Source organism: Danio rerio, chromosome 17 (genome assembly GCF_049306965.1).
Source record: "Danio rerio strain Tuebingen ecotype United States chromosome 17, GRCz12tu, whole genome shotgun sequence".
NCBI lineage: Eukaryota > Metazoa > Chordata > Actinopteri > Cypriniformes > Danionidae > Danio > Danio rerio.
The window spans coordinates 30,940,318-30,956,916 of NC_133192.1; the positions used below are offsets into that span (position 1 = coordinate 30,940,318).

The 16,599-nt window shown below is 36.5% G+C and overlaps 1 protein-coding gene across 2 annotated transcripts in view; it reads right to left on the bottom strand.

The window, feature by feature from the left end:
* Positions 1-16,599, bottom strand: part of ush2a (Usher syndrome 2A (autosomal recessive, mild)) — a 394,144-nt gene that overhangs the window by 110,632 nt on the left and 266,913 nt on the right. For both annotated transcript variants that reach the window (XM_009293147.5, XM_073928624.1), the window contains exons 51-52: positions 3,407-3,630; positions 698-938 (exon numbers count right to left, since the gene is read on the bottom strand). In XM_009293147.5, coding sequence (XP_009291422.2) covers positions 698-938; positions 3,407-3,630 — 465 coding nt within the window. The remainder of the gene's footprint in view (positions 1-697; positions 939-3,406; positions 3,631-16,599) is intronic.

Consider the following 16,599-nt stretch of genomic DNA (forward strand, 5'->3'; position numbering starts at 1 on the left):
TAGCTGTAAACACTATTTTCAACATAATATTTCTTTTTTTAACTGACAAGTTAAACATTGTTAAAAGTATATTTACTGTAGAGGGAATTTCCATAAATAATCAAAAATATAGATTTGTTGACTTGTGGTCTTATTTGATTGAGTATAACTTCTATTAAACCTATTGCATTTATGTTATAAAACCTTAAGTTTCATGTCTATTTATAAATATTATGTCTACTCCCCCTTACTTCTGTACATAGCTTTTGTATGAGTGGAAAATAACGTAAAGGGATAAACTGCTCTGTTATTATCATGAGGAACTGTGCAATTGTTTTTAGATTTTTTTTCCCTGATTTTATTAAGAAGGATTGTTGGTGATTGGATATATGTTGGCCCGATTGGGTAGCTTTACTTAGACAAAAAAAAAAGTAAGATCTGTTAAAAATGATTTAAGACACACAACAAAATATTTCAGTGAATTAAAGACTTTTTAAGGCCTAATATTTTGTTTTTGAAATTTAAGACCCAGCGGGCACCCTGTAATATTTATATTATATTCATTTATAATTTTATTTTAAGTCATTTTATTAAGTGCATTTATTATTTAATGCCAAGTGTGACTTATTTTCCACAAAATATTATATGTAGAAAAAAGAATGAACAATTTATTTAAAAAAGGGGTTTAAATTGTCACAACCATAGCTGATCTGCTTACCTGTGAAAGTGTGTCGGTTTGCCACTCCACTGTATATGAGCTCCTCTGAGGATGGGCAGAGCTGACTGTGAGCGACAACAGACGGAGCTTCAGCAGCAGCAGAGGAAGATGGAGTGTGTTCGGGGAACTGCCCGCTTGGTACCCATGTACAGATGGACTGCGTCGGGCTAAAATCACACAAGCCGCAGAACGATCCTGCAGCCACCGACACAGGACACACCGTACTGGGACGACACTTCTCCTAAAGGACACATACACACACATACACATACACATACACTCACTCATTAGCGACAACAGTCATCAGACAACTGTTGTGTGTCAAAGTACCCCTGCCAGCGGGTGTGTATGGAGTCCTCTGTCTCAATAAATAGCACGGATGCCCCTTAATGACATAATTACAAGTTAATGACCGCCATCCCAGTTTTCTTTTCTTGGTCTCTTTCTTTTCCTCGCGAGCTCAAGCTGGGTGCGCGATGAGCTTGTGTTACAGCGAGCAAATCTGATTAATGAAGTGTGACTGCGAGTGCCTACTTCCTGAGGAGAGGAGCAGATACATCACTACTCTACGCCTCATATTTCCAACCTACACTTTACAGCATGGCGGCAGCCTGAGTTTAAAACTCACTGAAACACCTAGCACTTTCGCTGGACATAATTCACCAGTGCTAAATCTAACTAATTAAAAAAAAGTTAAAGTTTTATGTTAATTCTTTGGAATTAGCCAAACAATTAAGTAATCTAAATGACTGAAAATAAGTTATGTTTAGTGTATTCAGTTTTTATAATTGTGTCCCCAGACTGGGCATAGGCCAGTATAAGACTGTGACAATATGATAACCTTGGATAAAAATACCACAAATTCACAGTTTTGTGATTACTGCTGTAAAATATGTTCTATTTAAATGTCTGGTTAAAAAACAAGAACTTTGTCCCCTGTTGATCAAAATATATTTTATTTTAAGAAACATTTAAAATATTTTGGAACAGCAGCATTTGATGTGGAGGGTCCATTTCTGCTGGAGATAGTGTTGACCTAAAAACTAAAAAAAAAAATTTCAATAAAAAAAAAAAAAAAAAAAGCTCATAATAAAATGTACATATGCCATAGAAACGGTACAACAGAATATTCTGGCAGTTTTAAAACCTTGTCTTTTGCAAACTGCAGTAAACCTTGAAACCGATTATCATCCCATGTCTACTTCAGACCTCATAACCAATCATAGGTGTCAGGTTTTGGAAAATGAGATATATGTATTATCTGAAAGTTAAATAAATACATTTTCAAGCAGTATACTTTTTGAGGATCGGACAATATTTGACAGAAAAACCTCTCTTTGAAAATCTGGAATCTGGAGATTCAAAAAATTAAATACTGAGAAAATCTAGAGTATATTTTTGACCCATATAATGCATTTTTGGCTATTTCGAAAAATATACCCATTCAACATGAGGCCAGTTTTCTGGTAAAGGGTCACAATAAATTATTTTAAGGGTTAAACAATCAATAGATAATAAAATTTGTCAGATTTGGTTTGACACAAGCTGACCTCGATATACATGGATGAGATTAAACCAGTGTTTCTCAACCACGTTCCTAGAGGATCACTAACACTGCATGTTTTGGATGTCTCCTTTGTCACACCCATTACAGCTCTTTCAGTCTTTGCTGATGAGCTTATGATCTAAACCATGTTTGTTTGGTTAAGGAGACATGGAAAACAGCAGTGTCGAGGGTCCTACAGGAATGTGGTTGAGAAACATTGGTTTAAACATCTGATTTACTTCATTAAGACAACAAAACTGAGAATATTTTATAACTGAAATTTTACATTTTGATTAGAGTCATCTGAAAAATTAGAATTTCCATTTGTAGATTCAGATATAAATTTCTAAATTCTGACATTTGCGGAGTATCCTTGATAAAATAAAGTGAAAAAGGTCAGTTTAATTGTAATGAATGTGCATTTGAGGTGCCAAATCATCCGTTTATTCATTCATTCATTCATTTTCCTTAGCCTTTGTCCCTTATTTATCAGGGGTCAGCACAGTGGAATGAACCGCCAACTTATCCAGCATATGTTTTACACAGCAGATGCCCTTCCAGCCGCACCCCAGAACTGGGAAACACCCATACATGCTTACATTCACACACTATAGCCAATTTAGTTCATCCAATTCACCTATAGCGAATGTCTTTAGACTGTACGGGAAATCAGAGTACCCAGAGAAAACCCACGCCATCACAGTGAGAACAAGCAAACTCCACACAGAAATGCCAACTGGTCCAGTCGGACTTAAACCAGTGACCTTCTTACTAAAACCACTGAGCCACAGTGCGACCTAACTGTAGGTGTCAAATCATGAAAGTAAATTTTTTAAACTCTACTTGAAGATTCACAATTATTCAAATGACCTGCGTTAATAGTTCAATTATACCAGAGTTTGTTTTAATCAAACAAAATATATTTAACAGAGCAGTTCAAAGTTACATTATGGACCAGACCTTTGGTCAAAGGTCTAGCTACACTATAAAAAAATCTGTTTGAGCATATTTAGGCAAAGCATCACTTTTATCTGAGTTTGAGAAACTGGTGTGACTCTACAGAACAGCATGAGGGCGAAGTCTCCAGTAAGTCTCCATCCTAAAGACCTATTGCTGAAGGAGCATCCAGTGAATACGTCAGAGTGAGTGAAAGTGTTAATTACCGGGATGAGGATGCCGGCCGGGGCTCTGTCAGCACACACAGATGTGAGCGGATTGAAGCCCACTCCATTACAGCACTGCTCCTCCTGATCAATCACTTCTGACCAGCAGCACTTCAGTGACGCCGTCTGGTTCTCCACCACGTGGACTTTAGACTCGCCACCGGGACCCGTGCAGCACCAAGAAGTAGATGTGTTGATGTAGTGCTCACCACAGCAGCTGAATCCTATGTTAAACAAAGGAATATACATTAAAAAAGACACCAATCGTGCTGACTTTTTAAAATTAGGATTCTGTTGGATATTGTAATTGTTTTAGGCACCAAAGGTGAAAAAAAAATTGAAATGTGATTGAAACATGAGCAAAGTTAGGGAGTGTCACAAAGCCCTACAAATGGTACATTTATTTCATGCCAGCACTGATTTTATGTAGTCGTAACATGGACATACATCATATTGAAATAACAAACTGGCTAATTTATTATCCAATAAAATCAACACATATATTAAAAGAAAAATGTGCATTTTACATATTATTATAGTCATGGAAAAATGTATAAAGTTAAGGATATTTGCATTTTTGAGACTCCCTAACAACCTAAATGCTCACCATTTGCATTATTCATAAGTACATTTATTATTCAGTTCATTATGCATAATACTGCCAGATATTTAAAAAATAAATGGCTGGACATCTCTGCTGACAGTTTAGCAGCATGAGACTCTCCTGTTTTGTTGACACCTGACTATTCAAAGCATGAGCAGTAAAGGCCCTGCCCTCATCTGAAAGAGGGGTGGGAATCAGACGCTTATTTGCATTTAAGGGTACATGCACTGTCAATTATATATTATTTAAATTACAAGCTTTCAAAAATGGAATAATATTAGCCCTGTAATTCAACATAATATTTATTAAGCCGATAACATTCATTCATTTTCTTTTCGGCTTAGTCCCTTTATTAATCTGGGGTCCCCACAGTGGAATGAACCGCTAACTTATCCAGCATAAGTTTTCACGCAATGGATGCACTTCCAGCCGCAACCCATCACTGGGAAACACCCATACACTACGGTCAATTTTAGCATACTGAATTCACCTTTACCACATGTCTTTGGACTTGTGGAGGAAACCGGAGCACCAGGAGGAAAACATGCAACATGCAAACTCTACACAGAAATGCCAACTGACCCAGCAGAGGTTTGAACCAGCGACCTTCTTGCTGTGAGGCGAACATGCTAACCACTGCGCCACCGCGTCGCCAAGCCAATAACATGCTAATGATAAAATACAAGGTAGGTTTGTGCAGGAAATAAGACACATAACTTCATTCTTTTATTTTCTGCTTAGTCCCTTTATTAATCCGGGGTTACCTCAGCGGAATGAACTGCTAACTTATTCAGCACATGTTTTATGTAGCGGATCCCCTACCAGCAGCAACCCATCTCTGGGAAACATCCATACATACTCATTCACAATCAAACACTACGGACAAATTAGCAAAGCCAATTCACCTGTACCGCATGTCTTTGGACTGCAGGGGGAAACCGGAGAACCCGGAGGAAACCGGAGCACCCGGAGGAAACCTCGCGAATTCGGGGAGAACATGCAAACTCCACACAGAAATTCCAACTGACCCAGCCGAGGCTCGAACCAATGACCTTCTTGCTTTGAGGTGACAGCACTACCTACTTTGCCACCGCGTCAACCAGACTCGTATCTTATTTCAGGCAATTTAGAGTTGGGTATTTCTTGTTGGAGATAGTAGGGAATGTTTTACACTATTTATATTTACAAGCAACTGTACAACATAAGATATGAGAGGAAATAGGGCTCAATCGCGCAAAGCTGTGATTGTCATGCACATCTTCTGTAGGAAGCATGGTATGATTTGTTGTAAATCTGCTCCAAAGGCCAGCGGACGCTCTTGCTGAAACCCGCAAACCTGTCTAAATACAAGGAAGTGTCATGTTTACCAGTGAACAAACCACCAGATGTCGCTGGTAAACACTCACTCATGAAACTACAAATCTGCCAGTTAATGGACTTCAACTTCATACATGCTCTTCACCCACACACCTGCTTTCTCATTTAGCTTGATTTACATTCACACCTGAGGACTTTCAGAGACTGATTAACACACACTATTTAAGCCACTCATTCACTCCTTCAGTTTGCCGAGTCTTGTTCACTGTAAAGTAGCATTACAACGCGGTTTCCTTGTCTTGTTTTCCTGTGTTTTGAACCTAGCCTTGTTTATTTAGTTATCCTTGTCTGCCGCCTGCCTTTCGACCTCTTGCTTGTTAAATTGACTACGATTCTGGATTGTCCTCACACATCTGTTTGCTCCCGTATTGACCACTGCTTGCCTGACTGTGAATAAACCTGCATATTGGATCCTACCTTCTGTTGTGGTGTTACTCCCCGACGTTACAGGAAGAAACCCAAGAAAATCCCCTGGCAAATATAGCGGTTGCTGAATAAACAGAAATTGTAACTGCTTTTATTGATTCAGCATGACTAATATACACACGGCTAATGATTCATTTATTTATTTAAAACACTAGATTGTAGTTTTAAGGTGAGTTTGGAGTAAAAACATGTTATTATTAGTGGTGGGCAATGCGAGGCTTCATGAAACAGACAAAGCAAATGTGTCGAAGCTTTGAAACCCGTCTCTACATTTTTTTATGTATAACTCTAGAACAGCTTTAGCAAAGAAACAGTTAAGTAAACTGAGGTATTAAACCCTACATTGAAAAATTGAGATATCAAGTGATTTAGTGGTGCAGTAAGAGTTTCAGACTAGCATTTGGATTTAAACTGTTAGCCAGCACTCATTTTTGGGGGTTTACATTAACCTAACTTTAAATAGCAACAGTTCTTGACCCCAGTGAGCTATAAACACAAATTAGGTATCATTAAAATAAATTCTGAAGTCATGAAAAAGAAAAAAATTGTACTGTGTTCAATACATGTTTTCCATATATAAACACAAGAACACTTTAATGTAATACAATTTGCCTTAAAAGCAAAGTGTTTCATAAGTTTGAATTTCAAATTTGATGAAGATAGCATGCAAAATGAGATTTCTGTAAAAAGTTTTCTGAGACTATATCACTGTCCTTTTCCTCAGGTTCAGATGCATTTTCTCAAAAATGGCCTTCCCAAACTAAAACATTAACAGTTGCTGAATATTTTGGTCTACATTCAGGGTTTGACATTAACACCCGCCAACCCGCCAAATGCGGGTAGATTTTAGCAGCTGCGGGTAAGACAGCCACTCCCACTGGCCACTTTTGCTGGTGGGAAATAATTTTCAAATTGTAGCTTTCTTAAAAGCAGGGTTCAACAATAAAGATCAGCCAATATGCATGCAAATGTGATCTTAGAATCAAGAAGCAGCACGACTGACAAAAATAACTGTCTTTGCGCGAGCAAAAGAAAGCAGGTGAATACGGAATGAGAGGATGATCACTCGCACGCACAAGTGATGTGATGCGAGCGACTATTTACATGCATGCTCCCATTTCCTTTCACAAAGTAACCGTGCCTGGAAACTCAACTGGTACAATCAGTTCTCTTTAAAATAGACTGGACAAAAGGTGATGCTTGCGTACCCACATTCCTGCTGCTTTCAAGAGCTTGAGATTGAAAAAAATAGTTATTTTGTAAGCAGCAGCGGTTACTGCTTTCACTTTTCTTTCACCATTCTTTGAACAGATTATTAACAGGCCTAATGTTAACATGATCCTTTCATTACACGGTATGTTTTTTACCAGCTTTCTTTGGATTATAGTTATTTTTGTTACCATGGTTTAATTGTTTTTTTTTTTATATAATAAAATTGCTTTAATAGGAGATTAACTCCCTGTTTAGTTAACTGGTGATCTGGGACTTTTAGCCAGCACACAGTTTATGCATAGTTTTAGATGGCAATAATTATTTTAAAAATGCCAAAAAAAATTTAAGAAAAGTTTTGTTTAACAAAAAACCATGTATACAGCTATATTTTGCTTGTCTTGACACATTATTAAAAATTGTGGCTAAGAAATAATTATTTTTTTTTGTGGTCAGAGACACATCTGGTAAACCCTTAGTTTTAAACCCTGAAAAGTCATGTGGACATTACACAAAATCTAAATCAAGTAATTTTAGCATGCCAAAGTCAAATTTATGCATATAAAAATATATTCTCCCAACAACAAAATTGTGGCTAGTGAAAATGCTTTCAAATGCTGTCAAGCCCTGTCTACATTCACAGTTCATGTATCTTTGGAAAAAAGACACTTTAGGCTTTACTATCCATTTTCTAGAGCAGGCGTGTCCAAACTCGATCCTGAAGGGCTGGTGTCCTGCAAAGTTTAGTTACAACCCCAATTCTTTCTAGAAACATCCTTACAGGTGTGTTGAGGCAAGTTGGAGCTAAAATCTGCAGTACACCGGGCTCTAGGACAAAGTTTGGACAACCCTGATCTATTGTTTATAATGCTCAAAATGAAAAATAAATTAATAAATAAATGCTTAATAGTTTTTGTGTAACTTATCAGTGTACTTTATTGAGTAAACTCTGCTCCATCTAAATGCATGTGCTGGAGGTTTACTAGAACCAGTTTTACTCAAAAAATGTGCATGAACATTGCCTTGAAAAAATCACCCAGTCCTAAGATGTAATATCTGAAGAAGTATAATAGGTGCACTTTAATCATAATCCAAATCCATGTTTATAATGCAGCATTGAACTGCAGTTTAGTGTTAAAGAACAAAATAGTTGGGTTGGCACTTAGAAAAGGCACTGCGGCTATGCTATGTATTGCTGTCAGTGGAGACATGCATTCATTTTATGTGTCTGAAGTGAGCACATTCTTTAACCAAGAACATGGCATCCAACATGTGGCCATTAAAGCTCAATGGGCATTTGCGAGCGACGTTGCCGAGCTACACACGCAGCTGACATGTAAAAGATGCAGACGGCTGTGATGCATGAGCAATCAGCTTCACCTGGCGATGTGGCCACTGTCTCCTCCCATCAGCCATCAGCGCTCAGCAGCCACATCTGCATCCTCTCCTATTACCTCTAAAAGCATCAGCGCCTTCTCAGAGGCCTGACTCAACATACACAAACCGGCCATGCACACACAGCTACACCTGAGGGGGTGAAAACACTCAATGGATTTAAAAGAAGTTATTGTTGTTGTACTAAGCGAGAATGCATTCAATTGATTAAAAGTCCCTAGAGTTTTTTCTTTTTGATAATTCAGATTGTTAAATTAAGCTTTTAATATATTAGTAATTCAGCTTTGTCATCACATACGTTGACAGGAAATTATTCTAATAATATTTCACAACATTTTTAATCATTAATTGCAGCTTTTGGCAAGAATAAGAAAAATATTGACCTCAAACATTTACATGCTGCATACTACATAAAAAAAAAAGATTGCATTGCGTACAGTCGAACTGCATTTTCAAATAGAAAGAAGGTGTAACTGAACATTTTTCTGGTCATGTCAAATTCTGAATCTTTTGAATTATGAATGATTAGCATTAAGCATCATCACACTAAGGGAGAAAAAGAACAATATTTCTGAAAAGGCAGTTTAATAATCTTCTAACAGGAAGTGACTCCTGGTTTATTTCCTTGGGTAAACCATCACTACTATAATTACCATCAACCACCAGTATGATAAATTGCTAATTGTTTAATACCCTAATCAGCGTTCATTCTTTGCACAGATAAACTGTGACAGCACCATTAATTTAAATAGTAATTTCACTTAACGGCCAAAACGGCGCAGCAGATTTTTATGCAACGTTTTCTAGGGGCCGCATCCATCACGGCTCTGCAGTGACATAAAGATGTCTGACGTGCTCTAACTCACTTAGGGACAGCAGATGTTGCAGCGCTGCGTTTGGTGGCAATTCCCAGGGTGCATTACTTCAGCTCCAATGACTTGCAAATAAACAGCTCAACAATTTTTCCAAAATAGCTCTGCCATCCCGTCCCATCCCTGCCCCGCTGCATTTTTCATGATATTTCATTTAAAGACCAGTGAACTTTGGCACCCTGACCTCTTGGCTGGGAACATCCCTCTAATTTCCTCAGCGTGCTTGACCTTGGCCTGTCAGCTAAAACAAAGCGTTTTCCTTCATCTCGAGCTATGAAAAGGTGTAGAGAGGAACACGGGAGCCTTGCTAAATCTGGTGTAGGCACGATGCAAAAAAACAGGAGCACCCATTGAGCTCATGCTTTGTTTTTTCAAGCACCACAAAATGATTTAGCTAATCTTCAGATTTATGATGGATTTGCATACATTCATTAGAGTGCGAGTGAACGCAGGCGAGCATAAGGTGCTTAGGCTGTGTGAATTAAGGTTCATTCACTTAATGATAAGTAAATATTTAGCATGCAATGAGCAACTGATAAAAATGTGTGCTGTGGCTTACGCAAGCCTTGGGATACTAAAACTTCAAACAAACAAAAGCAATTTTTGAAACAAAAAAAACCCCCAACAACTAATGGATGAGCACATTCAAAGTCATTCACAGGATAATCGCAGACTTTTACAATGATCATAAACATCAGAAAATGTGCTATTTTGTTATATGCTATAGTATTTTGTGTTTCATTCATTTTCTTTTAAGCTTAATCCCTTTATTAATCTGGGGTCGCCACAGCGGAATGAACCGCCAACTTATCCAGCATATGTTTTATGCAGTGGATGCTCTTCCGGCTGCAACCCATCACTGGGAATATTTTGTGTTTATCATGGTTAAATAAAAGATACTTTAGCCGCAGTATAAGCAATGAAAAAGAAAGCATGTCACAGCTACCAAAGTGGTTGTTCTTAAAAACATTGTTCCCGGGCTGCTTTCTTTATGTATTTATTCCAAGAGTTCCTGAGGGAGAGGTGAAAGGACAGCACATTAAACTGACTTTTTTCATTTCATCCACTGGTCGTGGTTGCAAGTGACAGAAAGTGCTTGGGAAGCAGTAATATTTCCACTGCCCTTTGGGGAATCTGAGAAGAGGAACAAAGGGGCAGGTTTAAGGTTGAACATAAAACTTCAAATAAAGATGGCAGAAAATCGAAAAATCTTTGTTTAATAAGAAAATGGTTTTGAATATCTTTGGATTGATCACATATTTTTGGAGGACTTTACTGACCTATTCCAAAAACTAGTATCATTACTGTTAGAATAAAAGGAACTTACCACACTTGTTGCTCCTACAGTCGTCCTACAGCTGCTGAAAGCTGTCTAAACTGAATGTAACTAGGGCCCTGTTTATACCTGGTATTAAGGTGCACTTTGGACAAAGGAGACACATTTCTGTTCACATCTGGCATTTAAATGTGTTTCTATTGTCCACTTTCAACCACTTCTCTGATGAGGGACGGTCTAGGCATGTGTTGGCTTTTAATTTGCCATAGGAAATTTCATAATTTATAAAAAGTTTTAATCTTAATAAAAGTATCAGATCAATTAATTATTATAATTAGGCTACAGTGCATCTGGAAAGTATTCATAGTGCTTCACTTTTTCTATTTTTTTATGTTAAAGCCTTATTCCAAAATGAATTAAATTAATTTATTTCCTCAAAATTCTACACACTATACCCCATCATGAAAATCTGAAAAAAGATTTTTTTAAATTGTTGCATATTTATTATAAATAAAAAAAACCTGTAAAATCACATGTACATAGGTATTCACAGTCTTCATGCTTGGTTTGTGTTTTGACATGCACTGTCAATCCTGGGACCTTATATAGACAGATGAATACCTTTTCAAATCATGTCCAATCAACTGAATTTACCACAGGTGAACTCAAATAAAGCTGCTGAAACATCTCAAAAATCTCTGAAAGCAGTATGTACCTGAGCTCAATTTAGAGCTTGAGGGCAAAGGCTGTAAATACTTTTGTACATGTTATTTTTCATTTTTATGCTATCAGGCGTGGCCACTGCGGAATGAACTTAGCCAGTACATGTTTTACACAGTGGATGCCCTTCCAGCTGCAACCTACTGGGAGACATCCATACACACTCATTCACACACATACACTATGGTCAATTTAGCTTACCCAAATCACCTATACTGCATGTCTTTGGACAGTGGGGGAAAACCAGAGCACCCAGAGAAAACCCATGCCAACAGGGCAGGGAAAACATGCAATTCACACAGAAATGACAACTGACAGCACTCGAATCGGTGACCTTCTTGCTGTGATGCGACAGTACTAACCACTGAGCCACCGTGTAACCTATCAGTATTTACTAAATGCATATTTAGAGTAACATAATTTTTTTTTATTTGTTTAAGAGATGCATGCATTATCAAATGAGGCAAAGGAATAGAAAGTGTTTAAATATAATTCAGTTTTTTTGACCACACTTCGCTGTTATTGCTCATTTACTTGTTAGCAAGAAATTAGAGTGAATTTAGTAATCTTAACTAAATTGAACCTTGGTCAGATGGTCTTTACCCATTTTCTCATTAGTGAAGCATTCAGTTTTTCTGCTTATAAAGTCCACCATGTAAATAACGAATATGCCATGATGCGACGCAACAGACTCTTAAAGGGAATGGGAGAAGAGAGTCTGGTTGATTTAATGCACATTATGCCCAAAACACAGCCAACTCATAATAATAATAAAGAATAAAATAATCTGTTCTTAAAAAAGCAAATGTGGATTCGGACATGCGGCAGCTGTTTTAGACTTTGCTCTTATATCATTAAAATAGAGCCCATAGATTATTTGGAATGTAGTTTCAATAAAAAAAGGACATTTCACCTAAAAAAAATTCCCTTAATGTTTGTCTACTTTGCACAAATTTGAAACAAACAATAAAGTACTGGCTTTAGTTCAATTAATGGCCACTGGTGTCACGAAAATAAGGTTTTCTGAATACTACATAAAACCACTTTATATAACGTGTTGTAATCTATTTGTATTTTACTTTAAAATAAATTGTTAACTAAATGAATACATTTATAATTATGATTTAAATTAACTGATACTGAGGAGTTGAGGATCCACGTGCAGGTTATTAGACAGATTGATCAGACAGGCAACAGTCAAAAGAGGTGCAAACAGGTACACACAGATAATCCAAAGTTGAGGTCAAAAAACAGGTGTGCGTCGGTACAGGCGGCAAACTTTGTAAACAAATAAAGCAAAGGTCAATACAAGACTAGACAAGACAAGGGAAACCGTGTCATAATGTCACAGTACAGTAAAACAAGACTCAGCCCAGAAGTGTGTGTGTGTATGATGTGTGTAAATAATTCTAGTAATCAATTCATAAGCAGCTTCCAGCTCTGTGTGTGTGTAATCAAAGGAAAACCGGAACAGGTTTGTGTGAGGTGCATGAAAGGATTTGAAGTCTATATGGTGACGGGATTGTAGTCCAAGTGAAAGTGAATGATTCCCAATCCCAGATGCAATTTTTCCCAACCCAAATGTGTGCCTTAGAAATCTGTTTTGTGATTAACAGTTGAGCCATGTAAAACGTTTTAATTGCTCAAAGACATTAAGCCAGATTATTAGCAGTGATTAAGGTAAGAAAAGCTATCCTCATAACTGTGTTAAAAGAAAACCCTCTTAATCTGTAGGATCTCCAATCTGTCTAAGTGTAAAAAAAAAAAAAGATTCAAGCACGTGTGGGTACAGAGTGACTCTTTATCTGGCATTCATGTCTTGTTATTTGCAAGACAGTTTTGGCAGAACAATATGAGGACATATGAGCCATGATGAAGCGCTCGTGCAGCAACAAATACAATGCAGACACTGACGCATTCAGCCACCGGGATCATTTCCACTCGCAAATGGTCATTGTGTCCTTGAGAACATATTTAATTATTGCACTTTTTTGACATCGTCACAGACATTTCCACACCCACTCTTATGATCTCTCTCGCTCGCACACACACATACATACACAGCTCTAAAGCTTTTAACACTTAAATGGTGTAAAATATTCAGATTTAACCTTGACTGCGATACAGGCACTGTGCTTTTAAGCAGAGCTCTGTACATAAGCAGATATTAAAAGAGCTCTCTGTATGACACCAAGCTTCCTGATGCAAAGAAGCCTGTAATCCAAATCTAAACTTTAAACAGGACAGCGGGACATTCACTGTAATACCCTGTATTACTCAAGGCTATTGTCTAAACTGTTTCTCATGTCTCAAATGGAAAAATTCCGAAGGCTGGATTGAATTTCGACAGTTTAAAGGCTCTTGGAACTTGTCACAGAGGATGATGAAATGTCTCATGTTCCCCTTCAAACAGTCGTCTTTGTTTCTGTAACTAGTGTGAAATCTGACTTTTCAATAGTGAAATCTAAAATCTATCGGCTTATAATTAAATAATATTGTTAGTATTGTGATGATTTGGTTGTTATGTTATGTTTCTAAGGCTATGACATCACACCTGCTAAGAGTTGGCAAGTTTGATTTATTTGCATGAATGACTTTACAGTGACTACATTTACATGGACATCAGCAATCTAATTATTTGCCTTAATCCGAATAAGACAATAATATGATTAAGATGTTTACATGAGATGCTTTTTGAATGTTCCTTTCATGACCCTGTTTTACATGTTATAGCACAAAATTTGATAAATGTCACTGTGTGACCACACTATCCACATTTCCATTGGAGTTTCATGTAATTTCGGGTGTTTCATTTTTTAATTTGTTGACTTTAACTGCAGTTTGGCACTTTCACTTTCATTCAGGAACATTTAATGCATGCCCCCGTGGCAAATGAGATATTGGATGCGAGTATGAACTGCTGGAAGAATGAAGTTTTAATGGAATTTGATTCCACACGCCTAATAATAATAAAAAAAAAACTCTGCATTTCACAATGCAAGTGTCTGTGGTGCTTCATTGACTCGGTAGGTGCAAAGAGTAGTGTGTATGGAACATCCTGTCTTAAAATGCAGAGAAAATCCTACACAATGGTAATATTTTGATTAAGGTGTTTACATGTCTGCACTGCATTTCAATAATGTGATTAAAATCGGCATACTCCACGTCTTAATTCGATTTCTGTTTAGTTTAGGACCTTAATTAGATTAAATTAATCAAAAATCACTGTTCACATGGTAGACTCTTAATCGAAGTATTGTCTTAATCGCATTAAAATCGGATTAGTGGTGTCCATGTAAACATACTCACTCTCTGTTTTAATGAACTGACTAGACTAGATAAATATGAATCAATGAGTATTAGAAAACAAAGTACTGAGACCTTTTTTAAAATTTTGGTATATACATTGTGTATATTCGTTTGTTAATATCAGTTAGCTATGCATTACACTTAACATTAGTATGTTGTGAACTAAAATTAATATTACATTTTTAAAAAAATTTAATGAATCTTGTAAGAATATATTTAAAAGGGATTTTAATGATTCTATTGTGCAAAAATTAGGGGTTTAAACAGTTCTGTGGCAACATTGAGTGAATATAGCCAGCGTCTAATGGTAAACATTTATTAATTCTTTTTTATAAGCACACTTAATAAAAACAGCCTGCAGATCCACTTTGATTGACATTCTCCCTTGTAGATGTCATTAGAAGGGGAAAGTCCTGCCCATTAGTGATGATCTCTCCCTCATTATTTACCTTCTTCAGAGCCACTTCTTTTGACATTTTCAATTTTTCACAGAGATAACGTTAGTCCTGTTTTGAATCTGCCGCCATGCTGACACATATGTATATGTAGCCCCGCTCTCTTTTGACAAGTGCACAATCTCTTTTGAATTTCACGCGACAGTTATAAAACAACACAACTTAGGTCAAAGCCTAAAAGGGTCAGTTTCAAAGAGTTATAAAAAATGATCTATGTGGTATTTTGAGCTAAAATTTTACATTTAAACAATAGGGACTTTTTTTATATCATAAAAAAAGCATAATAGGTCTTCTTTGAGAAGTTTAATGAATAATATAATATAATATAATATAATATAATATAATATAATATAATATAATATAATATAATATAATATAGTATAATATAATATAATATAATATAATATAATATAATATAATATAATATAATATAATACTCAGTAATATATGAGCATCTGTTGTCAATACTCTGCAATTGATAATCAAAAAGCAAAATACTAGAGACTTCATATAGTACATAATGCTGGTCTAAACTGATTTATTGATCGATCAATGGTCTTTCAATGATATATAAGCCATGCCCAAAAGGTGACATTGTTAATTTTCTTTTGTAATTTGACTAATGGTGATTCTTCTGAGACTGGTTAAGGCATAGGTTTGCAGGCGGCTTTTCAAACAGCTGATGGCTGTCTCTAACAATTCCATCTCCACTGCGCCGGATCGCAGTAAGTTCTGACAGGGTGGAGTGTAATGTGTGACAGATCGCACTTTGGGGACCTGGTAATCACATTTCCATTGGCCATCAGCTGGATCTCAGTGGGACATCCTCAGAAAACCGCCTGTGATTCTATTTCCACAATCTGGAAGAGCACGTGCTGCTTAAACACAATGTCATGCTATTTCTGCACAACAGTTCAGAAATACAAATAAAAAAGACATATTTCTCTTGAACACACAGGCCTAAAGGTATTTTGCATTTAAGATGATTATGAGCCACGTATGAAGACTTCAGCTATATCAGTTAATGCTTACTGTTTATGTCTGAATGATTTTGTTGAGTTAATGCTTACTTTAACACTACTGCTATCTGCACGTTTCAAAGAAGTCTCTATCAAATGCTTAATTATTATATTAAAAACAATGATGTGAATCATTTTTACAAAATAGTTTTATTATATTTAAACAATTTAAATATGTGCACACAGCTATGGGAAAAAATAGAGACTAGTTTAACAATCTCAATTTCTCTTTAGTTACAGTTTATACACTCTCAAAAAATAATAATAATATGAGAACTGCAGTGGTACCTTTTAGAAAATACAAGTTTGTGCTAAAATGGTCCATATTGGTAATTCAAAGCTATCTATTAGTATGTAAACATTTCAAGAGGTACACTTTTTTACTTTTCAGCTGCTAATATGTACTCTTGAGGTATTAATAAGGACCTGTTTGTTACAAATGTGTACCTTTTGAAAAGGCACCACTCCAGTGACAGCTCTAATACCTTTATTTCTAAGAGCATGTGATTGTCTTTCTTTTGTTGAACACAA